Source organism: Hypomesus nipponensis, chromosome 21 (genome assembly GCF_054491055.1).
Source record: "Hypomesus nipponensis isolate SF chromosome 21, ASM5449105v1, whole genome shotgun sequence".
Lineage (NCBI taxonomy): Eukaryota > Metazoa > Chordata > Actinopteri > Osmeriformes > Osmeridae > Hypomesus > Hypomesus nipponensis.
In genome coordinates this window covers 3,323,920-3,351,343 of record NC_140381.1, presented here as the reverse complement: position 1 = coordinate 3,351,343, position 27,424 = coordinate 3,323,920, and the positions used below count along the sequence as shown (strand labels likewise).

Genomic DNA, 27,424 nt, shown 5'->3' with positions numbered 1-27,424 from the left:
GTTTTTCCCCACTGTAGATTTTTATGAAAGTAACTATTTTAAAACCATTCGCTGTTCCTGGGCAACTATTATAGAACAGCAGTTGAGGGCTTTCGGTTTGCCGTTGTGTGCCTATGTGAAACCACCTCCAAGTGCTGTTTTGAGTGTCACTTATTTTGTTGGACGGGTCTTATTCTGTCTTTTTCTTTGCAGTGAGAGTGCCCTCTTTTGAGTTTATTTAGTGATGATAGTTAAATTTTACATTTTGTAACCGGCATTATAACGAAATCACAGCCTTGGTGCAGCTTGTTGTAATAGTAGCTCATGTGAACACCTTACCGTACTGTGAATAAAGTGCATTATTTTGTACGCCGCCTCCTCCTCCATTCATTTAATTGAACAAACCATCGTGGGAAATACCGTTCTAACTACCGCTCGCTCTTAGTGAAGAGCCAGTAGGGTGTAGGTTACACTAATACGCATCAGCCCAGTAAAGCACAGAAGAATGCGACCAAACTCCCCTTGTCAATTAAGAGTTCTGTATAAAGTATCTTCAATTCCTCTGGTCCCTGTGCTAGCATGTTGTTTTCACCCTCCCACCCTTCGCTTCTCTGCTTCTCCCTGTCATCTAGCCAGGCTTCCCAGGGGATCTGCTTGAGCTGCTGCTCGGCCGTGACCCATTAGGACTCTCCGCCACACCCCGAATCCATGCCCGGACCCGAGGCCCCAGGCCTCTGCTACCGGCCTCCACCAACTGCTCCCGGCTCGGCTCTGCTACGAGCTCTGCTTCAATAAAAGCTATCTATTCAATCTATGGTGTAATATCTGAACTTGTGAACAAATGTTGGCTGATTTCTTCTTTCTGCATCCCTTTCCTCACCTAGCACAACCCTTCCGTAGAGATCATTTTATAGCATTTAATTTGATTTGAAATATATTTCATTACAATATTACTGTAGAAATGTAGCAAATTTCTGTCTTATTCAGTTGTGTATTATATTATTGTTTTGAATCTAAGTTTAACAGTTTTGAAAACAGTATGTACATACAGTTTTGTCAGTTGTTGTGTCGAATTGAGAAAAGAAGGAATGTAATTTGAAAGATGTGGTCATTGAATGCATTTTGTGCCAAAGCAATGATAAATGATCCACAGTTTAGCCCACATGTACTGTTGTGCTCACTGTGTGAAGAGTTTTGAAAACTCGACTTAAGTATTGAGAAATGTGTCCTAGCGACTGTAAAAAACTGTAATCTATGCCTTGTTCTCTCATCCAAAACATCTGATTCTCTTTCTCAAAAACGTTGTTGTGATAATGTAGTATCTACATATGTTCCTGTCACCTCCTACCTGTAAATGCTTATGCCCTCCCCCCAACACACACACACAGTAACAGAAGTGACCAGAGACGTGTAGTTCATGCAGGGAGATCAGAGATCTCTTTATTGCTGGTTAGAAAGCAGGATCACATTACATGTTCAGCATTAGCGTAGACCAGTTTTATCCTTGATCCATTCTTTGTACTTGCAGACATCCATAGCTCTACTCGGTCCGCTACAAAGAACTGGTTTACCCTTAACATGCACACCAAAGATCTGGTTCTCATACACCACACCTCCTCCAGAGTCCCCCTGAAAGAAAGAGACATAGAACAAGGGAGAGAGAAATAGAGATGGGGAGATTGAGATGGGGATTAAATGATAAAAACATATTTGTATTAAAATATGATACTGTTAATGACAGTGTAGTGAATGTGCTCTTACGCCGCAGGTGTCCACATTTGGGGTGATTTTGGATGATCCATAACAGAAATTATGTTGATACGATGTAGTTGTGCAGTCCATAACAGTAAAGTCAGCACACTGCAGTTTTGTAGGAAAAGGGACACTGGCTGTAAGGATGGAGAGTGCAGGGAGGTCACATTAGATCCATCTGTGTTTCAGTAGCTTCTGTAGCTGCCAAATACTGTATTACATGTTAGAATACTGTCTTACTACCCCATCAGATAATACTGTATTACATGTTAGTATACTGTCTTACTACAAAGCTCATCAGCAAGTAGTGTATTATATGTAAAAAATCCTAACTTTCTTACCTCCCTCAGCGGTGGGTTTGGTTCCAGCATAACCAGCCACCTGAACTGTGACCCCGTTGCATGGTTTCTTAGTTTTGGGCCCCAAAAAGCTTTATGGAAGACAAAGTGACATCGATACCAACTTCACAATCAAAACTACTGTTCCTGTGTTGATATCCAAGTCAGAATGTAAGACATGTTAGTAATGTGTGTTAGTGATTTACCATGTCATCAAGTTTGTCCAAAAATTTGCGCAGTCTGGAAGTTGTATTGGCACGATGTCCACAGCAGTTGGAAGCTTCAGTAACATGATGTCATGGAGACCGTCCTTGTCAGTGTATGTGAAATATTCTTTAATGATCTGGAACTTTTTTGGATCTGGAACTGGATGAACGCCTACATAAGCTTTCAGTGTCCTGGTAGAAAGAAAGTGTTAACAGTAAGCAGGTGATCTCTCACTCCCATTATGACTTTACATGTCTTTGTAAACACTGCAAAGTCCCATAGATGGGGCAGATGAAATGATTGTAACAGCGCACTGATAGATCCACATGGATACGTTTCAGTGTCAAACAGTAGCACGACTCTCTTCCACTTACCCTAATTTGCCATTGATCAGACAGTGAGCAGCGGTCAAAACCCATTGTATACTGATGAGGGAACCACCACATAGGTAGGCGTCAACACCGTTACTATGGTGCAGTCTGACGTGGTACCTCCTGTCTTTATCTCCACAGTCCTGGCCTCCTATAACCCTCTTCATATTGTAGCTTGATGAAGAATCTACATGGATAGAAATAGAGTAAATGAAAGAGAGAGAAGAAAGAGAGAGTATACAGTATGCTGTACATCATTTTAAAAAGAAATATGCAAAAAATGTGATGGAGTGAAAAATGTTACACACTCTGTAAAAGAAGATACGTTCACTCAAGTTAAATCAGTTTTTGGAAACTGATTGCCTTGAACCATTTGAGTTGGTCAACACATATCAGCTCTTCTGATACGATAAAGTGCAACATGGGTTGCTCATGTTCCCTACATTCATGGAACTCACTGAGATTAATTATTAGTCCTTTAATTGATTAAGCCTATGTAACTCAAATGTAATACATTTTGATACTTCTATCTGCTTCCGTAAACACATTTCGTAATTTACTTAAGAAGCGTAATTTACATTTACTCAAAATACACAATAATAAAGTTCAAATAACTATGTGGAGTTGAGTAAATGTATCTTTCTATAATGATTAAATCAAATGAATTTCATTCATTTAGGAAAATTTGCTGGTGGTTTGCATAGTTTTCCAATAAAACATTATGATCGTACAACATACGTCCTTTTTCAAATGAAAACATAAAATCAACCTGACAAAAAATCTGAGATTAGGTGGTGAGGCAGAGTTTAACCATCCTCAACATGATCAACGCAAGAATCAAGAGTCCCTGCCGAGGTGGACCCCTGTGGAGTCTGAGGAGGAGGTGCAGAGCTAGATTCACCTGTCCAGAGGAGGAGGAGGAGGAGAGGAGCTAGAGCCATCTTCATCTTCTTTCTTCCCAAGAGACGATTCTGGATCTCTGGACGGATCCTGGCGTCTTTTTAAACGTACTCTGTCCCGATAGCACCATGCACCTCCACCAATCACCTGGCTCCAGGTTATCCTGGCTGTTCTATTGGCTGAACTACTGTTCATGACTGTACATGGGTGGAGAGATGAGCGGTACTGCCCATCCTCCATTATTCAAGAATTCATATATCTACCAAACACTGTACATTCATGTTTTAACATTAGGTAACGTTTTCTACCTTTCTAGTATCTTGAGTCATCTTATTGAGTACAATATGTAAGACGTGTATCTACTGAGATATATATTATATACATGTGCTATATGCTTTGTTCAATTCTCCAGAATATGGTCATAGCATTTCCTATGTAGAGAGAGTACAATCTGTACATGAGTGGCCTTTTGTTTAAAGTTAAGCCTAAAGTCCTGTTGCTACCTACATTACTGGCTAAAACTGTAAACAAAACCAAAGGGTGTTGGTGTTGCAGGAAACATGCAATCAGACAAAGTAAGAAAGAAGAGACTCATATTCTGGTGACAGAGACTTTGGTTTCTCTGAAAGATCACTTTCTGCTACCCTGAGAAACAGTATTTAGAAAATGAGAACATGAAAATGTAAACGTGTAAATTAGAATACCTGACACTTTAGTTTATAGAAGAATACTTGTTTTGCTTTTAAAAAAAAACTAAGCTGCGTGTGTGTGTGTGTGCGTGTCTGATTGGGTTAACTCCAGTACAAGGGTGTGTTCTGTGTTCAACCAAGGCCTTCTGTATTATGAACTTCAAGCGTGACAGTTATCACCTGTCCGTTTGTGCTTGTCAGGAAGGTTTGCTTATCTTGATGTAATTCGTTCAAATGCATGGACACACACACATATACACACATACACATGTTATTTAAGTACAACATGTCAGACGTGTATCTACTGAGATAATATACATGTGCTATATGCTTTGTTAATTTCTACAGAATATGGTCATAGCCAGGGACGGACTGGGGGGAAAAGTGGCCCGGGAGTTTTACTGTCAGACCGGCCCACTCAGTAAACGGTGCGCGGCCCACTCAAAGCACGTTGTCCACTCAATGCATCGATCGCACGTATCGACCAGTCATTGGCCTACTTGGAAAAATACCCATACACTTAGCATTATTTTGGATGATTACAAAGAAATTACATAATATATGTTGAATTTCTTACTTTAAACGGAAGTTCGTAAGAACACATTTGACGGAAAGTATTTGACGTAAGCCTGCCTGATTCTGTAAACTTGCTTTATGGAACAGACCCCTGATCTGTTCAGGTAAGGCTGGCAGGAGACGGGTTCTAAACAGTACTTTCAGAGGGTTCTAAGCAGTCCATAAACCCTATTTTTATTCTACTTGGAACCTTGTTCTACCTCTTTCATCTACCGTGCTCTTAACTACTGTGTGTGTGTGTGTGCGTGTCTGACTGTGTTAACTCCAGTAAGAGGGTGTGTTCTGTGTTCAACCAAGGTCTTCTGTATTATGAACTTCAAGCGTGACAGTTATCACCAATCCGTTTGTACCAGTCAGGAAGGTTTGCTTATCTTGATGTAATTCAGTCAAATGCATGGACACACATACATATACACACATACACACACGCACACACTCACATACACACAGTCACACAGTCGTTTCATCAATATCTTTCATGTAAAGATATTGTGCCAGTTGTAGTAAAATTTCCTATCTAACGTTTAAACTAGAAAGAACTTCTAGAGTATTCCATTCACTGAATGTTCCGGTTGTGGATTTGACTATCGAGACTCAGCCAAGTGTCCTGGTATGTTACAGTAACACGGTAGATCAAAGACACAATTTGACTGGAGCTTCTTAACAGAGATTACTACATTCAATAAGTTTCAGTATTCCTGGTTATTGTTGATTTGTGCCAAATACAAGAACACTGGGGTCAAATACAAGAACACTGGGGTCAAATGAGAGAGAGAAAGGGGGGTGGGGTTGAGAGAGAGAGCGAGAAAGCGGGAGAGAGAGAGAGAGCGAGAAAGCGGGAGAGAGCGAGAGAGAGAGAGAGAGAGAGTGAGAGAGAAAGAGAAAGAGAGAGAGAGAGAGAGAGAGAGAGAGAGAGAGAGAGAGAGAGAGAGAGAGAGTGAGAGAGAGAGAGAGAACAGCGACTGGAACCAATAGAAAAGGCTGACTTGGAGGAAAGGCTTACAGTGAAGCTTGGGTGCACAATGTGTCAGTCAGCCAGCGTTACCAAAGATACCACATGGATGAGGACAAAACTCCAGACAAGGGTAGGCTGTATTATTGTGTTACTGCTTATACCATTATGACTGGTTATATTCTCATTTGTCATATTGTTTAAGGACCAAGTTTGGAATGAGAGTGTCAATATGTATGACTATGTTCTTTATTGAGGTGAAAGATTTAATTGAATTTGTTGGGTTTTCTGCATTTTCTTTACAAAAATGTTTTCCACTAGCTTTTAGTTCAATTTCCTTCGTTAAACCGTACTAACTACTAGTTCCATGTTGACATAATTCCTTTCCTTATTTTCTTTGCTAATTAAGAAGCTCAAACATGTTTTTATTCTAAACAATTATTTGTATTATTAATTATCAATTAATTATTAATTACATATTAATGATTAACTAATTATTATTAAAGATGTCCCTCCCATGTTTGGGACACTTAAATCCTTTCACATTGTTAAAGCTAGAATCACCGTACCCAATGTATTTAGTGCAGGCTAACATGATTTTTAGTGCTATCTTCTTTTTTTACATTGATAAAAGTTATTGGCAAATGTAGGATACAGCCTACCGCTGCTGTAGGTAACATTTGTGAAGCTGTCCAAGTTCCGACATCCAAGTATTCCGGCTGACTAGCAGTTTACTAGCTTTAAACCCTATGGGGTGCCAAATATATTTTTGTTTTTTAAAAGTTTTCTAGCTGATATATTTTGAATATAAGCTCACTTTCTTCATATTAAGCTCATTTTTATCAATATTTCAAAAATATTTTGGCATGAGTGTAGTTGTTACTAGCCACCAATTGGTGGTGCTGTTGTTATGTGTCCACAAGCAAAGTTGTGATCTGGGATCCTTAACTCAGTCGGTGAACGTTTGTGTCTGCGTTTGCAAATGAATATTTACAAAAGAAAGGGACTGTCTTGTCCATGTACTGTTTTGTGTTCTTTCTCTCTCATCTCCCTGTCTCTCTTCTTTCAGCCTCGAGGAGGGATGAGGACAACCAATGTAATGACAGAAGACTTTCGCAGTGGTGGTTCTACACGGGGGGCTACAGGGGCCAGTACCCCTGTAAAATGTCCCTGCCCCCGCCCTCCCCCCGTGCTGACTGAATAATGAAATTAAATAAATTGATCAAGTTATTACGATTAAATGTGCTTGCCCCAAAAGCGGAACTAATGTGTTTTTTAATGTGCCCCTCTGATTAACCACTGGCCCACCCTGATTTACAGCTTCATAGTAAGACATAAACCTTTGTTCCTTATTGAATCCAACATCATTTTACAAGCAATTATCTGTTGTATATCCATCCTGAACCTGGTGTAGTTACCACTAGTGACCACTAGATGGTGGCGTCCCACCCCAGAAGCTAGGTCAGATGTGAATCTATTCAAGACCAGTAAGCTTCTTGATCAACTTGATGTGAGCACAGACACGAACTGAACGGTGTGGGGAGAGAGAGAGAGAGAGAGAGAGAGAGAGAGAGAGAGAGAGAGAGAGAGAGAGAGAGAGAGAGAGAGAGAGAGAGAGAGAGAGAGAGACAGAGAGAGAGAGAGAGAGAGAGAGAGAGAGAGAGAGAGAGAGAGAGAGAGAGAAAGAAAGAAAGAAAGAAAGAAAGAAAGAAAGAAAGAAAGAAAGAAAGAAAGAAAGAAAGAAAGAAAGAAAGAAAGAAAGAAAGAAAGAAAGAAAGAAAGAAAGAAAGAGGGAATTTATTTTGTAACAAATAATTGCAATTTCTCAGTCACTTTTACTAAACATATTTAAGATGATGCTGTTGAAGATGAGGTAGGAGTTGTTTCCCTACCTGGCCGGCATTCTTTCCATATCCTTTATAACAAAGGCTATGCTTTCGATAAACATCATTAAAACAAAGCATTGATGGCTTCGGGCATTTCACAACCTCCATGTCCACACACAGCAAGTTCTTAGACTCAACGTTTTCTGGAAGGATAGAGAAAACACAGAGGTCAGAGTCACATATCTCCATGGAGACACACAGAGGTCAGAGTCACATATCTCCATGGAGACAACACAGAGGTCAGAGTCACATATCTCCATGGAGACAACACAGAGGTCAGAGTAACATATCTCCATGGAGACAACACAGAGGTCAGAGTCACATATCTCCATGGAGACAACACAGAGGTCAGAGTCACATATCTCCATGGTGACAACACAGAGGTCAGAGTCACATATCTCCATGGAAACAACACAGAGGTCAGAGTCACATATCTCCATGGAGACAACACAGAGGTCAGAATCACATATCTCCATGGAGACAACACAGAGGTCAGAGTCACATATCTCCATGGAGACAACACATAGTTCAGAGTCACATATCTCCATGGAGACAACACATAGTTCAGAGTCACATATCTCCATGGAGACAACACATAGTTCAGAGTCACATATCTCCATGGAGACAACACATAGTTCAGAGTCACATATCTCCATGGAGACCACACATAGTTCAGAGTCACATATCTCCATGGAGACAACACATAGTTCAGAGTCACATATCTCCATGGAGACCACACATAGTTCAGAGTCACATATATCCATGGAGACAACACATAGTTCAGAGTCACATATCTCCATGGAGACAACACATACTTCAAAGTCACATATCTCCACGGAGACAACACATAGTTCAGAGTCACATATCTCCATGGAGACCACAAATAGTTCAGAGTCACATATCTCCATAGAGACAACACATAGTTCAGAGTCACATATCTCCACGGAGACAACACATAGTTCAGAGTCACATATCTCCACGGAGACAACACATAGTTCAGAGTCACATATCTCCACGGAGACAACACATAGTTCAGAGTCACATCTCCATCCTGAGTCTGAGTTCCTCATAATAAAAATGATCTTACTGTCATGATTTAACATCCTCGTTGTTGTAAGAACGTGTCCGGCCAGCTGGATGGATGTGGGAGCGACAGTAGGCTGACCCTTATCATCACACACCGGGAGTGAGACAGGCGTGATACCTTCAGGCACAGCGCTCTGAAGTTTCAGCAGGATTATTTCACCAGGGAGGTTGTGTTTGTCGTCATGGAACCTCTGAATTTCTTTGATGGGGTATTCAGCGACCTTTTCAGTTCCTGGGTGAACACCTGCATGCACATAGATCTCCCTGGCAGAGAGAAGAGTCGGTTACAAGAAGATTCAGGATTCATTTGATGGTGTCCGTTCGATAGTGACAGTATATGTGTGTGTGCGACCCGAAACGCAACTCGACTGCTTTGGTAGGCAGCGTTGCTCTTGAGCGACACAAAGCAATGATGCATTACATGTGTCTGTAACTGTGAAATGTTGTTTATGTTAAATAAAATGGCTGTAAAATCCATCCTAAAAAAATCCATTCAGCAATACACACATTAACAACTTTTTCTAAAAAAAAATGAGAATGAATCAGTAAAGTTCAATAAATATAAGCTTCACTTTTGTTGAAAAATGCATTATTTATTCAGTTCCATTTCTTAAAATCAAATGAAGGGGGCGTGGTTATGTCACAGATTTAGGGGAGAACCACACTATCAGTTAGGCCTCCTTTTATAGGGTATTCTGAAGCCCCATTAGACCCAATTGGAACGGCTCCAACAACACCAACAGTACGAAAATCTTTCATGGCAGAAATCACACAAAACGATGTTCCTATCAGCTTTACATATATCACGGTAATCCGTGGAAAAAAAATTCAAACGTCATTTTTTCTACAATTAATTAATAGAAATAAACGCGTTATCATGACAACCCTAATACAAATATATACACATAGCGTACGTTAAAATAGTCAATACAAAAAGTGATTAAACTGAGGAAAAGTTCATTACATTAGAAACACACACACATCAGAAGACGCACACAGTAAAAACAAACTCACCAGCCTTTCTTTTCCTTAGGGAAATAACACTTGGCAGCTGTCAGCACCCACTCTGCATGGATGAGGGAACCACCACACAGATACTCAGAAGGATATGTGCTATGGTGCTTATACAGATGGACGTGGTACAGCCTTTCGGTGACAGCACAGTCATATCCTCCAAGGATCCTCTTCTGATTGTAGCTCAATGTGCTCTCTGTTTGGAGAGAGAGAGAGAGAGAGAGAGAGAGAGAGAGAGAGAGAGAGAGAGAGAGAGAGAGAGAGAGAGAGAGGAAAAGAGACAGAGAGAGAGGGAGGGAATGGAATCATATTAAACACATTCACACATTCGTAGTTGAAGAATTATTACAGAAGAAGACATACAGAATGTTTCAAATAGGAATAGTGCAAGTAGTAGAATGCAAGTAGGCACTGAACAAGTCAGAGCTGAGAGGTAGAACTCACCTGTCCAGAGGAAGAGGAGGAGGTGCAGAGCTAGACTCACCTGTGCACACGAGGAGGAGGTGCAGAGCTAGACTCACCTGTCCAGAGGAAGAGGAGGAGGTGCAGAGCTAGACTCACCTGTCCAGAGGAGGAGGAGGAGGAGAGGTGCTAGAACCATCTTCATCTTCTTTCTTCCCAGGAGACGATTCTGGAACTCTGGACGGATTCTGCCGTCTTTTTACACGTACTCTGTCCCGATGGCGCCATGCACCTCCACCAATCACCTGGCTCCAGGTTATCCTGGCAGTTCTATTGGCTGAACTACCTGTTCATGACTGTACGTGAGAGGAGAGAGGAGAGAACAGCTCATCATCCAGGGGACTGGTCACATGACCTGTCACATGATCCATCCAAGGATCCTTGGTTTTACCTGGATTGTTTTTGGTTATCTGGTAGTATCTTATTCACGTACGCACTTCCTCACACTCACAATCACACACACTCCTACACAAGAACACAAGAACACACATGTGTTTGACTAAGATTGTATTCAAGTTCCTATCAGGGTACACAGTGGATTGAATGGAACTGAGTTTCTATAAAAGAGATTGTAGTACACATTGACAGGACATTTACATAACTGTTTAACGGTTGGTCTGATCGATGGTAGAGCAGCATCCTTTTAGTAAGTCAGTTTACTGGGCCTTACTGGTCTTTATGTAACTTACAACTATTTACGCAAATACACATGTCAGCCCCAGAGTCTTAATGAAACGAACTGGGGGTAAAGTTGGAGATGGTGTTTTGTGGAGTTTAAGTGTTTATATTTTTTGACTTCACGATCAATGTGCCGTGACCCAGTTGACAGTGTGTGTGTGTGTGTGAGTGAGTGTGAGAGAGAGAACTGTGGAACTGTGTACCTGGGTCCCCCTAGTAACAGAACTGTGTATCTGGGTCCCCCTAGTAACAGAACTGTGTATCTGGGTCCCCCTAGTAACAGAACTGTGTATCTGGGTCCCGCTAGTAACAGAACTGTGTATCTGGGTCCCCCTAGTAACAGAACTGTGTATCTGGGTCCCCGTAAAAACAGAACTGTGTACCTGGGTCCTCGTAGAAACAACGGCACTGAAAACTCCCTCCCGAGCCTCCGAGACCAGTCCTGCAGCACCTGAAACAGAGCCTGGAACCTGGAACACTGACTAAAAAGATGCCTAATATCCTCCTCCTGTCCTCATCACAAAAAAGGCAAGGCAAGTTGATTTATATAGCACAATTCAAACACCGTGGTAATTCAATGTGCTTCACATACATAAATACACAAAGGCAATACAATGTGTAAAAATAATTAAAAATAAAAAAATAAAAAGCAAAAGGTGATCATCAAAACATGATTACAACAAAAGGAAGAAGGTTATATACCTTGATTTAAGTACTATACTGTGATATCACAAATATCACTGAACTCTCTCTGAATCCATTTGCCATCACTCACACAATACCATACCTGTGTGTGTGTATGTGTGTGTGTTTGTGTGTGTGTGTGTGTGTTTGTGTGTGTGTGTGTGTGAGTGTATGTGTGTGTGTGTGTGACGTAAAGGCCTGTAACCCATCTCAGCATTGCAACGGTTAAACCGAGACGCGTCCTTGTAATACGGGTATGGTACGTGATTGTGGCAGACCGCAATTGCAGCTCGCGACAAGGCAGATTGGAAACACAAAAGACATAAAGCGCTGACGGTTGTCCTTGTTAAAGCTTATCATTTAGGAGAGAGCAGCAAACTTGTGTGTATTTTACATCTGAGAAACTGCTCACATTTTAATACCAAAGGTAAGAGCATGATCATTATCATCTAGGCTATCTAGTTTTATTATTTTATTATTATTATTTTGAACCTCATAGGGAGGTTGATGTAATCCTTGTTGCCACTGTGTTTTCATATGAATTGTTCTTTCAACTTTGACTGAGTTGTTACAGTGCGCATGGGTATGTTAAAATCTACCTATATGCTACTGTGGGTTTGCAGTAGCCTATTGTTATTTGTGTAGTATTTTTTTTCTTCAGTTTTTCCAATTCTTAATATGAGTAGACATCAATTACTTTCGATGATTCGTATGCATACATTCTTTTGATGTCTAATGATAACGTACTTTACGACAGTTTACCAAATCAAGCAAGTATCGTTCCGTACGAGCAAAACTGTAGTCATTTCTACTGAGTGGCGCGCGTGAGAGAAGGGGAGACCTTGCGCTCATCCGAGTGGAGAGAGGGAGTTGAGATACGCTGCCGCGCGATGGTGGCACTTCCCGTCACCTGTCGGCGGGGTTCAGTCTCACACTGAGAGACATTCAACGCTAAGAGCTTCTTGGGAGCGTTCTAAGACCGTAGAGCGCTCTTAGAACGCTCCAAAGAACCTCTTGGCGTTAAGAGCTTCTTAACGAATCTGGGAAACGCGGCCAATGTCAGTTATCACTTCATTTAGTTCCGAATAGACTCTCTCTCGAGAATTGATACACTGTGTCTATCCTTCTTCCTCACCTTCCTCTTCCTCCCATCTCTTACAGTAACTTGATCATCTTGATCATCCTCTTCCTAAATGTATCCTCATCACTGTCATCATCCTTCCTTCCTACAATTATTGTCATCCTCATTTTTACATGTAGGCCACACTTAAAACACTACACTAAAATCCAGAGAAAGATAAATACAGACCTCTCCCTCACTCTCTCCTTCACTTCTATTGACGTCTGCCCTCTCTCTCTCTCTCTCTCTCTCTCTCTCTCTCTCTCTCTCTCTCTCTCTCTAAATCTCTCTCTCTCACACACTCCTTCCTGCCCACCCTCCCCACCCCCTTTTTATTTAATTGGGCTCCAATCAGTTCAATGAGTGTCTTAATGGTGTTTATTTTCCATGGCTTGTTTGTACACGGCCAATTTGGCCTGTAATCAAATATCTCGATGTATGTGGTTCCACTCACTGGCAGCGCGTCATGTGACATCACAGCCAAGGGTTAGCAGGTGACATCACAGCCAAGGGTTAGCAGTGCCTGCTGTGTCGAGGGACCTGTGGGATGTCAGGAGGTTTGATGTTTAAGTAGTTGTTGACGTTAAGTCACAGAAGAACCTGAGCCTGTGCCTGAATGTGTGTGTGTGTGTGTGTGTGTGTGTGTGTGTGTGTGTGTGTATGTATGTATGTATGTATGTATGTATGTATGTATGTATGTATGTATGTATGTATGTATGTATGTATGTATGTATGCGTGTGTGTATGTGTGTGTGACTGCATGACTGCCTGCTGGGTGTGTTGTGTATCTGTGTGTACATGGTCTTTGTCTGTGTGTCTATGTGCGTGTGTGTGTGTGTGTCTGTATAGACATGCGTCAGGGGACTGGAACACATGTGAATACAATGGATCTCTCTCCCTATCTGTCAATGACAGGGAGGCGGGAACATGAGGTGAGGATGAGAGCAGGCGTATGTGTTGGGTGCGTGGGGGGTCTGAAAGGTTGGAGGTGCCTCCCCCTCACTCACCGCTGCAGGGTGAAACTGCCATCCTGGACCCTGATTTTCTCCTACCTCTCTCTCATCTCCCCTCTCTCTCCTACCTCTCCCTCTCTCATCTCCCCTCTCTCTCCCCCTCTGCCTCCCTCATCTCCCCTCTCTCTCCCCCTCTGCCTCCCTCATCTCCCCTCTCTCTCCTACCTCTGCCTCGCTCATCTCCCTCTCTCGTAAGCTCTCTCCCCCTCTCCCTCTCTCATCTCCCCTCTCTCTCCCCCTCTGCCTCCCTCATCTCCCCTCTCTCTCCCCCTCTGCCTCCCTCATCTCCCCTCTCTCTCCCCCTCTGCCTCTCTCATCTCCCCTCTCTCTCCTACCTCTCTCTCATCTCCCCTCTCTCTCCCCCTCTGCCTCCCTCATCTCCCCTCTCTCTCCCCCTCTGCCTCCCTCATCTCCCCTCTCTCTCCCCCTCTGCCTCCCTCATCTCCCCTCTCTCTCCTACCTCTGCCTCGCTCATCTCCCTCTCTCGTAAGCTCTCTCCCCCTCTCCCTCTCTCATCTCCCCTCTCTCTCCCCCTCTGCCTCCCTCATCTCCCCTCTCTCTCCCCCTCTGCCTCTCTCATCTCCCCTCTCTCTCCTACCTCTCTCTCATCTCCCCTCTCTCTCCCCCTCTGCCTCCCTCATCTCCCCTCTCTCTCCCCCTCTCCCTCTCTCGTAAGCTCTCTCCCCCTCTCCCTCTCTCATCTCCCCTCTCTCTCCAGCTCTCTCCCCCTCTCTCGCTCCCTACTCCATGCCCACCTCTTTCTCTCCTCCTCCCCTCCCTCTCTCTCCACCCATTCCCGCTTCTCTCTACCCCCCATCAGTATGAATTTGAAAGCGTTCCACACGGTAAACATTTGTCCTCCCTCTGATTCCAGACGTTTCAGCGTTGACCTTTCAAGTCCACCCACCTGTCCACAGGCCTCCCATACAGGCTAATTACAGAGGCCTGGACACGGCTTTTATATTGGCCGGGAGGTGTGTGTGTCCAGGTGTGTGCGTGTTAAGGTGTGTGTGTGTGTGCGTGCTCCAGCACAAACCACGTAATCATGCACAGAGGCTTTTGAACGTTCGGAGTCGAGGCTGTCGTTAAATGTCAATAGGGAGCATCTGTGTCGGGCCCATTCATACAAACTAAATAGCTCTGTGTGTGTGTGTGTGTGTGTGAGAGAGAGAGTGTATGTGTGTGAGAGAAGGAGTGTGTGTGTGTTTGTGTGTGTGTGTGAGAGAGAGAGAGAGAGAGAGAGAGAGAGAGAGAGAGAGAGAGAGAGAGAGAGAGTGTTTGTGTGTGAGAGAGAGAGTGTATGTGCGTGAGAGAGAGAGTGTGTGTGTCTGTGTGAGAGTGTGTGTGTGTGTGTGTGTGTGAGAGAGTGTGTGTATGTGTGTGTGTATGGGTTGGGTAGGGCTTCCTGTGGTATTGTGGATGCAGGAGATTAGGACAGACAATTGCGCCTTCTGCCTCTGAACACAGGGGAAATAGAAGTTGTGTGTGTGTGTGTCTGTGTGTGGTGTTTTATGGTTGCACTGATTAGGGCTACCTTTGTTCGCTGCGGGGTTTGGTCAGCGCTCTGTTCAGGAGACGCCAGTCAAAGAGGAGCTGATGCATTCAGCCGGCCCGTTCACTGGGCGAACGACCCTCCGTTTCAGCCGGCCCGTTCACTGGGCGAACGACCCTCCGTTTCAGCCGGCCCGTTCACTGGGCGAACGACTCTCCGTTTAATTCGCCTCCAGGAGGCCACCCAACAACTTCCTTCTGCCACCCCATTGCCACCCCGAATGAAAATCTCTAGATCCGCCCCTGACGGGGATGACCTTTCTCTGATATCAACGGTCCCATACTAAGTACAGGTTTCAACAGCTCTCAAGAGACAGACCAAAACACACTCGCTCACTTTCAGAGTGTCTTGTAGAGGGACCGTGAACGCTTCCAGAAGCAGTTGCTGTTTCCTGTTTAGAGTCGGGGGATTGTGTCTGGCGGAGTCTGAAACTGCTGGACTTAAAAGATGTCTTCGATATTGAACAGAGAAAGTGATTTTCTGTCTGGTTCTCTGTTCAGTTCCCTCCTGGCTAGCGGAAGAATAAATCAACCCACTCTTGCTGTGACAAATTGTAGGTTTGGTAAATTAGAAATCAAGAAAAAATTGGAAGGAAACAAGAGAGAGAAAATAAGAGAAAAGTACGTGTTAGAAACTGATAGACTCCTTGGAACACAGTCGTCTGTATCTTTTTTTTTTCTTTTCAATTTGGATCCTTTTCTCATTCTAACCGCCTTTTTTCTCTCAGACTCTCTGAGTCTGTGATCGTGCATGTTTGCATGCAGTGTGTGTGTGTGTGTGTGTGTGTGTGTGTACTTGTGTGTGTGCATGTGTGTGGTGCATTCCACCCTCCAGTCATTCTCTGTCCAATCACTCCACCTTGACACCCCGCCCACCCCCCCCCCTCCCCACACACACACACACACACACACTGAGACACACACTGAGACACACACTCTGTGACACAAACAATAACTTGCAGCTACCAACACTTGTACACCGTAATTGGGGTCTCGCTGTGTCAGATGTGTTTATGTCCCCACACTGTTGTGTGTGTTATCGTAAATTGTGTGTGTGTGTGTGTGTCTTTGTGTGCATCACATTTCTTCACACAAGTCTTTATTGGCTCAAGCAAAGAGATCAGTCCAGTGATTGATTGTGTCCTTGCCTGTCACATGATTCATCAGCTCGTCTTGTTTGTTTGTGTTGTGGAACTGAGTGATTAATGCGTGACGTTTCCAGAGGGGCACAGTTTAGGAGCAACACCCACGGGAAAGGAAGTGTACAAAAATACTGTCAGTGTCACACTGCTTGATGAGCGCTGGGCCACTGCTCACTACCAACTCATCCCTCCCCCCCTCCCCCCCCCCCCTCCCTCATTATCTCACTGCCCATCTCTGGTCGGATGTTTTCTCCTTCCTATACCTCTACCCTCCCCCCAAACCTCTCTCGTCTCCCTCACTCCATCTCTGCTAGTCTGCCACCCTTAGCCCCTCCTCACTCCCCATCCCTTTATCATGTTTGCGCTAATCAAACGCGGGCTTGTCAAGAACATGCCTCTGTTGTTTCTGCACATAAACCAGAGCAGACCGGGGGCCAATTATCAGCTATAACTCAGGTACGGGAGTGCGCGTGTGACGTGTGTATGTGTGTAGAGAGGACTGTGTCCTGAGTGGCAATGAGTAAATGCAGACATTTTTTGTAGCAGCAGACCAGAGTCTGGTGTGTTTGTGTTTGTCGCAGGAGAGTGTTTGTGTGTGTGTGTGTGTGTGTGTGTGTGTGTGTGTGTGTGTGTGTGTGTGTGTGTGTGTGTGTGTGTGTGTGTGTGTGTGTGTGTGTGTGTGTGTGTGTGTGTGTGTGTGTGTGCGTAGCTGAGCGTGTGTTTGTATGGTCTCAGCTCTATTACGAAGCTCCCATGTTCACATCAACAAGTTAGGGACAAACAAACAAGTCGACTTCCTGTTGTTTTGGTCCAGCTTTCTTCCCGACATGATCGGTGTCCAGCTCAACCACGTTTGAATAAAACAAAGTAAATAGTTGTTGGAAATACTTTCGCAGCTTATTCGCTGAAATATTTTCGCTGTCTTATTTTCGCTGCTCTCCTTTGAGATTTAAGATTAGCATCTCTCTATGTCTCTCTCCCTTTCCTTTTAAATCTTCCTTCCTCTTTTCTCTTTGTCTCTTTCTATCTCTTTTTCAGGACCAATGGCAAAGCTCTGAGAACTCCACTCTCTGCCACCTTCTCTCCATCCTCCCTTCCTCCCTCTACAGTTCCCACTTCCTCTTCCCTTTTCTCCTCCTCTCTCCGCCTGTACTCTTACACCCCTCAAATCCTCTCGTATCCTTCCTCCACACATTATCTCCCCCCTCCCCCCCTTTCCTCCCCCTCATCCACTCGTTCCTCCATGGAGCTCGTTGAAGTTCAAGCCTCCCTCCCCTCCCTCCCGCCCCAGACGACCCCCACCCCAACCTGGGCTTCCCCCGCCTCCTCCGCCACCGCCACCCTCCCCATCTCCTCCCTCCCCACGCTCCTCCTCCTCCTCCTCACCCCCTCTTCCCCCACGCCCGCTCCCCTCCACCCCGCCCACGACCCCCCCGCCGACGACCCCGCCCGGCACAACGGCTCCGCCCCCGGGGCCGCGGGGGGGTTCAGGCCCAGCGTGGCCGGGGTGCTGATCCCCGCCATGTACGCGGCGGTGTGCGTGGTCGGCCTGGTGGGGAACACCCTGGTCATCCACGTGGTGCTGCACCACACCCAGGCGGTCTCCGTCACCAACATATACATCCTGAACCTGGCGGTGGCTGACGAGCTGTTCATGCTGGGCCTTCCCTTCCTGGCCGTGCAGAACGCCCTCCTCTCCTGGCCCTTCGGCTCGCTGGTCTGCCGCGTGGTCATGACCGTGGACGCCATCAACCAGTTCACCTCCATCTTCTGCCTGACCGTCATGTCCATCGACCGCTACCTGGCCGTGGTGCACCCCATCAGGTGTGTTTGCTGCAAGCCTCTGATTGGGTACTCTGACGGCGATCATTTACTGTCGGTGACAGTACATCTGTTGGTTGAAAAATTGTTTTTTGTTTTGTTTATAGCCCAAAAGTTTAGAACGTTTTTTTAAATAATTGCAAAAAACATGAAACTTTTTTGTGTCGTTTTATGTGTGAAAAAGTTGAACTAGTATAAAAATACAAAAAAGTGGTGAAAAAAAGCTCAAAAGTAGAATGTTTTTGGGCACATTTGTGCATTGGGTCTCCTTGATGAGTACTTGATGACGACTCTGCTCTACTGTACTCTGTTGTACGTTGCTCTGCTCTACTGTACTCTGTTGTACGTTGCTCTGCTCTACTGTACTCTGTTGTACGTTGCTCTGCTCTACTGTACTCTGTTGTACGTTGCTCTGCTTTACTCTGTTTTAGACATTTTTGGTCCCTCCTACTCTCCTTTCACTGTGTGTGAAAACCTTTTTTCAAAAGGTTGATATTTATATATAAAAAAGTTCTGTAATAATGTATCCTGCTCGTCTCTGACCTCGGTACCTGTCGTCCATCCTGCACCCCTATGCTGTCCTCTCCTCTCTCCAGGTCAGCGTGCTGGCGGCGCCCCCGTGTGGCCAGGGCGGTGAACGCCACGGTGTGGGCGGTGTCCTTCGTGGTGGTGCTGCCCGTGGTGGTGTTCGCAGACGTGCTGGAGGATGATGGGAACTGTAGTATCGTGTGGCCCGAGCCGGCCGAGGTCTGGAAGGCCTCGTTCATCGTCTACACCTCCACCGTCGGGTTCCTCTGCCCCCTGCTGGTCATCTGTCTCTGCTACCTGCTCATCGTCGTCAAGGTAACGGACGCCATGTGTGGCCCGCCGACCCCAGCGGCCGACTCCTAGACCAATAGACCTCCCAAGACAGGGACAGTTTCCCCCCTCAGATAGAAACACACTGCCAAAGACCTAAACCGGTTCCCAACGCAATGATCATTCGTGTGATGTCACTTCCAGGTCCGCAGGGCGGGGAAACGGGCGCGGGCCACTTCCTCGCGCCGCAGGAAATCGGAGCGTAAGATAACGCGGATGGTGGTGGTGGTGGTGGCGGTGTTCGTGCTGTGCTGGCTGCCGTTCTACGTCCTCAACATCGTCAACTTGCTTGTCGTCCTGCCCGGGGAGTTCCGAGGGCTCTACTTCTTCGTGGTCGTCCTGTCGTACGCCAACTCCTGCGCCAACCCCATCCTCTACGGCTTCCTGTCCGACAACTTCAAGCGGGGCTTCCGCAAAGCCCTGTGTCGCTACTCGCGGAGGGTGGAGAACCACGAGAGGGTGGGTACAGAGTTACAGCGGAGGAGTGGTACTGCGCCCGGAACTAGAAACGTCCTCGGGGTGACGGAGATGAAGGATGGGGGAGGAGGCGGAGAGGAAGAAGTAGAGGGCGAGGGAGGAGAGAAGGAGGAGGAAGGGATGGAGGGAGGAGGAGAGGGAGGGGTGGAGGGAGGAGGAGAGGAGGAGGAAGGGGTGGAGGGAGGAGGAGAAGGAGGGGTGGAGGGAGGAGGAGAGGAAGGGATACGAATGAAGAAGATCAGCAGGATGGAGCAGTACGGAAATGGTGGAGTGGCAGAGAGCTCCAAGACTCAGGTTCTGAAGGGGGATCAACTTGATATGGTCCCCCCAGGGCAGAGGGTCAAAACCGGGGAGACGGCTGGGAAAGGCCCAGGCTTGGGGCCTTGCGAGGCCATTCCCACTGCGGGCAATGGCTCTAAAAGTATAAGAAAACGATCCCGGCCTGAAGACTCGCTGGACCACAGTACAGTCCTAGAGATCAGCTACTTGTAAAGTACCACAAGGGAGCCCAGCCTTTTTTTTATCATTTTAAAATTACTCAAAATATGAAATATAAGTATGGATACACCCGTACCATTGTGTCAAATGAACATGTTCCCTTCAACAGCAACTGTGAGCATCAACATCAACTGCCTTTCGACCAATTTCATGCTTCGTGCAACAACAACAGCGTTTCCAGCATTCGATGAGAATATGCAAACCCTCACATTTACTCTGGTGTTATTAATCCCAGCAGGGCTTCGATGAATTATACAGGCTTAAGATCATAACTGTACGTGGCGTGTATACAGATATCAACTGAAAGGGGAGTTTTTGTGTCCTTCTGTATATTGCTGTTCATACATTTGTTTTTCTGTACATTGCTCGAATTACCAGCGTGTTCAAAGTGGATGGTCATTTCCATGGCAATAATAATAACGTTCCGTAATGTGTTTTGTTCCTTGATTGTTTATACTGTGCCTGTGGCAGCATGTCCTGTTTGTGTGTCATAGCGTGTGTGCTCTGACCCGGCCTAGCAAATGAAAGACTTCCCAAGTGAAGTCATCAGACCATTGCGTGTCACTGTGGAAAAACTGAAAGAAAAAGAAAAAAAAGAGAGAAATTCCATCTTAGCGTCAGAAAGCAGACCCACCTCATTTGGTCTTTTAACGAGCATGAGCACAACAGCCTGTTCTTCCGTGACAGGTCAAAGCAGAGATGTTGTGGCTCCTGTGATACGTCGTAGGAGAGATGTGCTTTCTTTGGCATCCACTTATTTCTAATGCCTCTTTCGTGTGGAGCTAACATGCACTTATGTTGTACAAGTTGTAAAAGTTTTGGGCTTATTACTGTCTCTGCTCTGTCTCTCAGTCGGGTTCATGCAATTCCCGGGTGAGCGAGTGAGGGGGTGAGTGGATAAGTGAAAGGATGAGAGGGTGAGTTTTGTTGGAGGTGAATGAAGTGCTCGGTATCGTTACTCGTATTGAGCGTGACATCATCATTCCACAATGGTAAAATGCAAAGTAAATATCCTGGCACATTTCCTGTTTAACCAACCAATCATCTGTTAAGCACAAGTCTCATGCTGTTCAGTATCACTGTTTCTATCCAGTTGCTTTTGTTTTTGGTTTCCGAGCAGTATTTTTTAGTATTTGAGAACGACTATGGTATTGTATGTGACGTTGGTGCTTTAGTGAACTACAAGGCCTTAAAGTTGTTTGAAAATTTAAGAAAATAAAAGTGAATAAACTATTTATGAAGTCAAACTGTCCCTGTGGCTGGGTTAACTTCTTTGTTGTGGTTGGTTACTGGCCTCTTGTGGATCAATGGGAATTAAAAAAGCACAAAACTATTAAGATAAAAAAAAGATGATAGGACAATGACAGCACAGAGATCACATAAACGGAAGTTTGATGTCACATTTTTGTCATTTTATTATTTCAAATCAAATCAATTTCTGCCTCATTTCTTCATCCGAACAAATGTCAAAAACAGAAGCTAATCATTTCTGGCACCTGCAGGACTTCCAGGTGAACCGATAAACACTCCTTCAAATGAGCTACAGTGCTCTGAAGTAGTGAAACAAAGCACAGGGCTTGAGAAACGACAGGAACCCTCTTCACGTCCTCGTTTGTTTTGTTCATGTGGACGTCTGTCCGTCCTGTCCCTCCGTCATTCTGGAACGGTGTCGCCGATCCATTTGAGGTACGGCGGGTTGCCCTGGGCGATGGGCAAGCTGATTACCTCGGCTACTTCATAAGGGTGGGTAGATCTGGAGACAATTATTTTATAGACAGTTATTCAACCTGTCCCCCCCACACACCCACACACACTCCAAATATTTGCGCAAACACACACTCAGGGGTCTATTTGGAAACAAACACACGCACACACTTCAGAGCAGTTCAACCAGGATCTATGAGTCATCGGTGTCAGTGCAACTCCATTGGATGAAGCGGCAACCATGGCGACGTACCTGACATATTCGGCCAGGGCGGGTACCTTTGAACTTCTGGTCTTGATCATCTATACCCAGAAACAAACAACAATCAGATGTTCCTGCTTCATGGGTCAATGATTAATGTGTTTGTCCGTATCCTATATCTACACTATTTGGTGTTCTTTCATGCAAAAGAAATGGATACCGATTGTAACCATGGAAATAATTATGTTACAAACTGATAAACACTTAAAATATTGTTAAACTGCATTTCTACTGATATTCCAAATGTGACAGCGGGGGAGAGAGAGAGAGAGAGGGAAAGGTATACAGAGAGAGATAGCGGGAGAGAGAGATAGTGGGAGAGAGAGATACAGAGAGAGATAGCGGGAGAGAGAGATACAGAGAGAGATAGCGGGAGAGAGATATACAGAGAGATAGCGGGAGAGAGAGATACAGAGAGAGAGAGAGAGAGAGAGAGAGAGACAGAGAGAGAGAGAGAGAGGCAGAGAGAGAGAGAGAGAGAGAGAGAGAGAGAGAGAGAGAGAGAGAGAGAGAGAGAGAGGAAGAAAGAGACAGAGGGAGATATACAGAGAGAGAGAGGGAGAGAGAGAGAGGCAGAGGGAGAGAAAGAGAGAGATACAAAGAGAGAGAGAGAGAGAGAGAGAGAGAGAGAGAGAGAGAGAGAGAGAGGGAGGAAGAGATAGAGGGAGAGAGAATCTCACCAGCAACACTTCATTATCCTCCTCAATCTTACCCTGCCACTCATACCTGCAACCAGAGCACCAGAACATCAACCGACATAACAGAGTGGTCCTTTATCATGAAAAACGTACAAACCTAGGCAGCTCTCCTGTGCCTACTCAGGATGAACTTACACTGAGGTGATCTTGGGAATTATGTTGACGCATGCAGCCAGCTTCTTCTCCACTATGCCTCTAGATGGAAGGAAAAGCTTCGGTCACTTTTCACACACTCATACGTGACGGGGTGTGTGTCGTGTGTGTGTTGTGAGTGTGTGTGTGTTGTGTGTGTGACAGTCATACCTTCCAAGCCAGCAGAATAAAATAACTCAAATCCAGAGTGTTTGAATGTATCTGTGTGGTTCAGATCACAAAAAGGTTACACGCAGCAGGGGTAAGACAAATCCAAAATCAAGCACACCCTCACCTGGCCAGATCCTTGGCAACCGTGTCGTTGGGACACGTGACGAAGGCCGCGGAGTGTGTGCCCGACGCGTAAGTCTCGGTCGCCATGGAGAACGCTCGCAATCCCGCAGTCCTCAGCAACGGGAGCATCAACACACTCAGCAACACGCTCTGGGATTGTCATGGAAACAGAGAGGGGGGTGGGGGAACGGGAAAGGTAGAGAGAGATGAGGAGAGAGAGAGAACTGTTGAGGTATTCTGATGAGTTCCCATGGTGATGCAAGCATGGAAAACTTGAGAGTCTTGACTAACTAAGACCTGGGTTGAAAATTCCAGGCTGGCAGTGAGCCTGAATGACATAGGGCAGCTTGCACGTCTATAAACATACACAAGGACACACACTCACCACAACCACTACTCTGACAGGCCAACCTTGCAATCCCTCAAGACCTGGCAGGCCAAAAGTCATAACCTGAGGAGCAAGCATACAAGCATACACACACGCACACATTTTAGGCATGCTTTTGAGGAACGCCGTGTGTGTCAACTTTATATTTATTCATTTAGCAGACGCTTTTATCCAAGGCGACTTCCAAGAGAGAGCTTTAAAAAGTGCATAGGTCACTGATAATAACAACAAGATAGCCCCAAAAACATTGCGGGTAGCCAAAACATGAAGCACATATTGTGAACAACCAAAATAAGTGCCAAAGGGAAGAACCATGAGAGCATGTAGTTAAGCAAGTTACAATTAAACAACATGAATCGCTTTAAGTGCAAGTGTACCTGTAGAAAAGCAAGAAACTAAAAAACGTTTTCAAAAGATCAGTAAACTTGCATTGTTGATTCCATGCAGAATGAAAGCCCAACTGAAACGTGAATTAATGGTGGTGTGCTAGTTAGCTAACTAGAGTATGTAGCTAAATAGGTGTGACAATCATAGTTTGCTAACTAGCCAACTCCACTGATGATATCTTGGAAGCTAACGTTCAACATGCAAATCAAACACCAGATACGACAGATTTCGTTTACGCCATACTAAATGTTCATCGTTTTAACACTGATGAGGCGGATCGTTTCCAAAGTTATTAAGTAGTTAGGCGTCTTGCGGTCTTGTACCTTTCGACAGCAGCCTGCCTTGCTGCTTCAGTTGCGCGTAAACTCCTACCAATTGCCGTAAAGTGTGAAGCAGCGAGCTCTGTTTACCAAATGGTCGTAATGTAAAAGTAAGGTCTTAAACGTATAGCTGCTTTGATACTGCAACATTTGGTATCGATACCAAGCAAATACAGGACCAGTATTGGCAATACCAATATCGATACTTTTTACTTAGAAAAACAGCGTATCTACTTTCGTTTAGGGGAAAGCAATGCCTCATAATTTAGGAAGTGAATGCATCATCAATATGCTAATTTGAATATTCATGATCATTGAATGATTTTGTGATTAGTTGATCATGATTATGATCATATTTAGGCTACACATTATATCGGGCCGTTTTTTCCACCTGATATAATGTGTACCCCCTCCCCTTACATAAGGGTCTGTCAATGAACACAGAAGTTACAGTGGGCGTACACATTATATCAGTTGCCAAAAGGGTTTGATATAATGTGCATCCCCTCTGTAACTTTTGCTCGAAAAGAGCAGATATCTCCATATTATCTCAGGTTTTTTATTGTGAGAAAAATAACACACATGATGGCAGGACAGATCCTTTGCATGTTAGGGGAGATACAATTGTATTTAGAGTCATCACAGAGCCATTACCACATGAGGACACCATTTCTGACGGCCGTCAGAATGTGTAACCTACAACAACAAAAATTTAGAATGCGTTCCACCTTAGCTGCTTCCAAAAGGTATTAAAACGTTGACATATGGTTTGGGGTAGTTATTTCATCGATTCACACTAGTTTGGAGACATTTTTTCTGATTTAGAGTCGTCATTTATCCATAGAGGACACCATTTCTGACGGCCGTCAGAATGTGTGACCCACAAAATAAATACATTAAAATAAAGATTTAAGAATGTGTGTTCCCACCATAACTGCTTCCCAAAGCTATTAAAACATCGAAAGATGGTCTGGGGTTGTCATTTCATCGATTCAAGCTAATCTGGAGCCGTTTTTTTCTGATTTAGAGTCGTCATTAAGCCATTGCCATAGAGGACACCAATTCTGACGGCCGTCAGAATGTGTGACCCACACAAAAAATACATTAAAATATAAACATTTTAGAATGTTTTTTCCCACCATAACTGCTTCCCAAAGGTATTAAAACTTCGAAAGATGGTTTGGGGTAGTTATTTAATCGATTCACACTAATCTGGATCCGTTTTTTCTAAATTGCAGTCGTCATTTATCCATTACGATAGAGGACGCCATTTCTGACGGCCGTCAGAATGTGTGACCCACAAAAAAAATACATTTAAAAAAAGAAGATTTAAGAATGTTTGTTCCCACCATAACTGCTTCCCAAAGGTATTAAAACTTCGAAAGATGGTTTGGGGTATTCATTTAATCGATTCACACTAATTTGGAGCCATTTTTTCTGATTTAGAGTCATCATAGAGCCATTACCACAGAGGACACCATTTCTGATGGCCGTCAGAATGTGTGACCCACACAAAAAATACATTAATATAAAGATTTAAGAATGTGTGTTCCCACCATAACTGCTTCCCAAAGCTATTAAAACGTCGAAAGAAGGTTTGGGGTTGTCATTTAATCGATTCACGCTAATCTCGAGCCGTTTTTTCTGATTTAGAGTCATCGTAGAGCCATTACCACAGAAGACACCATAACTGACGGCCGTCAGAATGTGTGACCCACAAAAAAATACATTAAAATAAAGATTTAAGAATGTTTGTTCCCACCATAACTGCTTCAAAAAGGTATTAAAACTTCGAAAGATGGTTTGAGGTTGTTATTTCATCGATTCATACCAAATTGGAGCCATTGTTTCTGATTTAGAGTCATCATAGAGCCATTACCACAGAAGACACCATTTCTGACGGCCGTCAGAATGTGTGACCAAGAAAGAAAATACATAAAAAAGAAGATTTAATAACAAATGTTCCCACCATAACTGCTTCCCAAAGGTAGTAAAACGTTGAAAGAACAAACATTCTTAAATCTTTTTTTTAGTGTATTTTTTGGGGGGTCACACATTCTGACGGCCGTCAGAAATGGTGTCCTCTGTGGTATCGGCTCTATGATGACTCTAGATCGGAAACAATGTCTACAATTTGGTGTGAATCGATGAAATAACTACCCCAAACCATCTTTCGAAGTTTTAATACCTTTGGGAAGCAGTTATGGTGGGAAAAAAACATTCTTAAATCGTTATTTTAATATATTTTTTGTGTGGGTCACACATTCTGACGGCCGTCAGAAATGGTGTCCTCTATCGTAATGAATAAATGACGACTCTAAATCAGAAAAAATGGCTCCAAATGAGTGTGAATCGATAAAATAAATACCCCAAACCATCTTTCGAAGTTTGAATACCTTTGGGAAGCAGTTATGGTGGGAAAAAACATTCTTAAATCGTTATTTTAATGTATTTTTTGTGTGGGTCACACATTCTGACGGCCGTCAGAAATGGTGTCCTCTATAGTAATGGATAAATGACAAATGTAATTTAGAAAAAACGGCTCCAGATTAGTGTGAATCGATGAAATAACTACCCCAAACCATCTTTCGAAGTTTGAATACCTTTGGGAAGCAGTTATGGTGGGAAAAAACATTCTAAAATGTTTACATTTTAATGTATTTTTTGTGTGGGTCACACATTCTGACGGCCGTCAGAAATGGTGTCCTCTGTGGTATTGGCTCTATGATGACTCTAAATCGGAAAAAAGGCTCCAGATTAGTGTGAATCGATTAAATAATTACCCCAAACCATCTTTCGAAATTTGAATACTTTTAGGAAGCAGTTACGGTGGGAAGACTCATTCTTAAAAAATCATTTTATATTTTTGTGGGTCACACATTCTGACGGCCGTCAGAAATGGTGACCTATGTGGTAATGGCTCTATGATCTCCCTAAATCGGAAACAATGGCTCCAGATTAGTGTGAATCGATGAAATGTCAACCCCAAACCATCTTTCGAAATTTTAATACCTTTGGGAAGCAGTTATGATGGGAACACACATTCTTAAAAATATTTTTTTATTTGTATTTTTTTTGGTGGGTCACACATTCTGACGGCCGTCAGAAATGGTGACCTCTGTGGTAATGGCTCTATGATGACTCTAAATCGAAAAAAAATTGCTCCAGATTAGTGTGAATCGATC

General features: G+C 44.2%; 4 protein-coding genes across 6 annotated transcripts; 1 reads left to right on the top strand and 3 right to left on the bottom strand.

Moving 5' to 3' along the window:
• Positions 1-1,461: 1,461 nt before the first annotated feature.
• Positions 1,462-10,357, bottom strand: LOC146237487 (kallikrein 1-related peptidase b1-like). The gene is made up of 5 exons (XM_084685938.1): positions 10,312-10,357; positions 9,751-9,946; positions 8,738-9,000; positions 7,657-7,793; positions 1,462-1,608 (listed from the first exon to the last, which is right to left on the bottom strand). Exons 1-5 carry the CDS (start codon positions 10,355-10,357, stop codon positions 1,462-1,464), a joined length of 789 nt encoding a protein of 262 aa, XP_084542064.1.
• On the bottom strand, positions 2,272-2,814 carry LOC146237488 (snake venom serine protease KN3-like). Its single transcript, XM_084685878.1, has 2 exons — positions 2,651-2,814; positions 2,272-2,467 (listed from the first exon to the last, which is right to left on the bottom strand). Exons 1-2 carry the CDS (start codon positions 2,812-2,814, stop codon positions 2,272-2,274), a joined length of 360 nt encoding a protein of 119 aa, XP_084542004.1.
• A 7,460-nt stretch (positions 10,358-17,817) lies between the features above and the next one.
• sst3b (somatostatin receptor 3b) lies at positions 17,818-21,306 on the top strand (the record flags this gene model as incomplete). Its single annotated transcript, XM_084685937.1, has 4 exons — positions 17,818-18,224; positions 18,818-19,064; positions 19,224-19,598; positions 19,779-21,306. Coding segments are annotated over 4 exons (1,299 nt in total), but the record flags the coding sequence as incomplete, so codon positions are not given.
• A 138-nt stretch (positions 21,307-21,444) lies between these two features.
• On the bottom strand, positions 21,445-24,469 carry LOC146237485 (protein CutA homolog). Of its 3 annotated transcripts, none has more exons than XM_084685138.1 (7): positions 24,243-24,469; positions 23,530-23,595; positions 23,146-23,294; positions 22,854-22,913; positions 22,701-22,746; positions 22,012-22,061; positions 21,445-21,807 (listed from the first exon to the last, which is right to left on the bottom strand). In XM_084685138.1, the coding sequence occupies exons 2-7, from the start codon at positions 23,590-23,592 to the stop codon at positions 21,708-21,710; spliced, it is 468 nt and encodes a 155-aa protein (XP_084541264.1). In that variant the 5' UTR covers positions 23,593-23,595; positions 24,243-24,469; the 3' UTR covers positions 21,445-21,707. The 3 variants fall into 3 exon arrangements, with proteins under 3 accessions (XP_084541264.1, XP_084541265.1, XP_084541266.1); XM_084685139.1 differs by lacking the exon at positions 24,243-24,469 and adding an exon at positions 23,910-24,035; XM_084685140.1 differs by lacking the exon at positions 23,530-23,595 and having other exon boundaries at positions 24,243-24,317.
• Between the last annotated feature and the right edge of the window lie 2,955 nt (positions 24,470-27,424).

Bases quoted from the DNA above. Each gene is read 5' to 3' on its own strand.
- LOC146237488 (XM_084685878.1), bottom strand. From the start codon at position 2,814: ATGAAGAGGGTTATAGGAGGCCAGGACTGTGGAGATAAAGACAGGAGG. The intron at 2,468-2,650 runs GTAAGTGGAAGA...TCTTTCTACCAG, and splicing joins CTGATCAATGGCAAATTAGG to GACACTGAAAGCTTATGTAG.
- LOC146237487 (XM_084685938.1), bottom strand. From the start codon at position 10,357: ATGAAGATGGTTCTAGCACCTCTCCTCCTCCTCCTCCTCTGGACAG. The intron at 7,794-8,737 runs GTAAGATCATTT...CTATCCTTCCAG, and splicing joins GAGGATGTTAAATCATGACA to AAAACGTTGAGTCTAAGAAC. The intron at 1,609-7,656 runs GTAGGGAAACAA...TCTTTCTTTCAG, and splicing joins ATGGAAAGAATGCCGGCCAG to GGGGACTCTGGAGGAGGTGT.
- LOC146237485 (XM_084685138.1), bottom strand. From the start codon at position 23,592: ATGACTTTTGGCCTGCCAGGTCTTGAGGGATTGCAAGGTTGGCCTGTC. The intron at 23,295-23,529 runs GTGAGTGTGTGT...TGACAATCCCAG, and splicing joins CTGTCAGAGTAGTGGTTGTG to AGCGTGTTGCTGAGTGTGTT. The intron at 22,914-23,145 runs GTGAGGGTGTGC...CCTTCCATCTAG, and splicing joins GTTGCCAAGGATCTGGCCAG to AGGCATAGTGGAGAAGAAGC.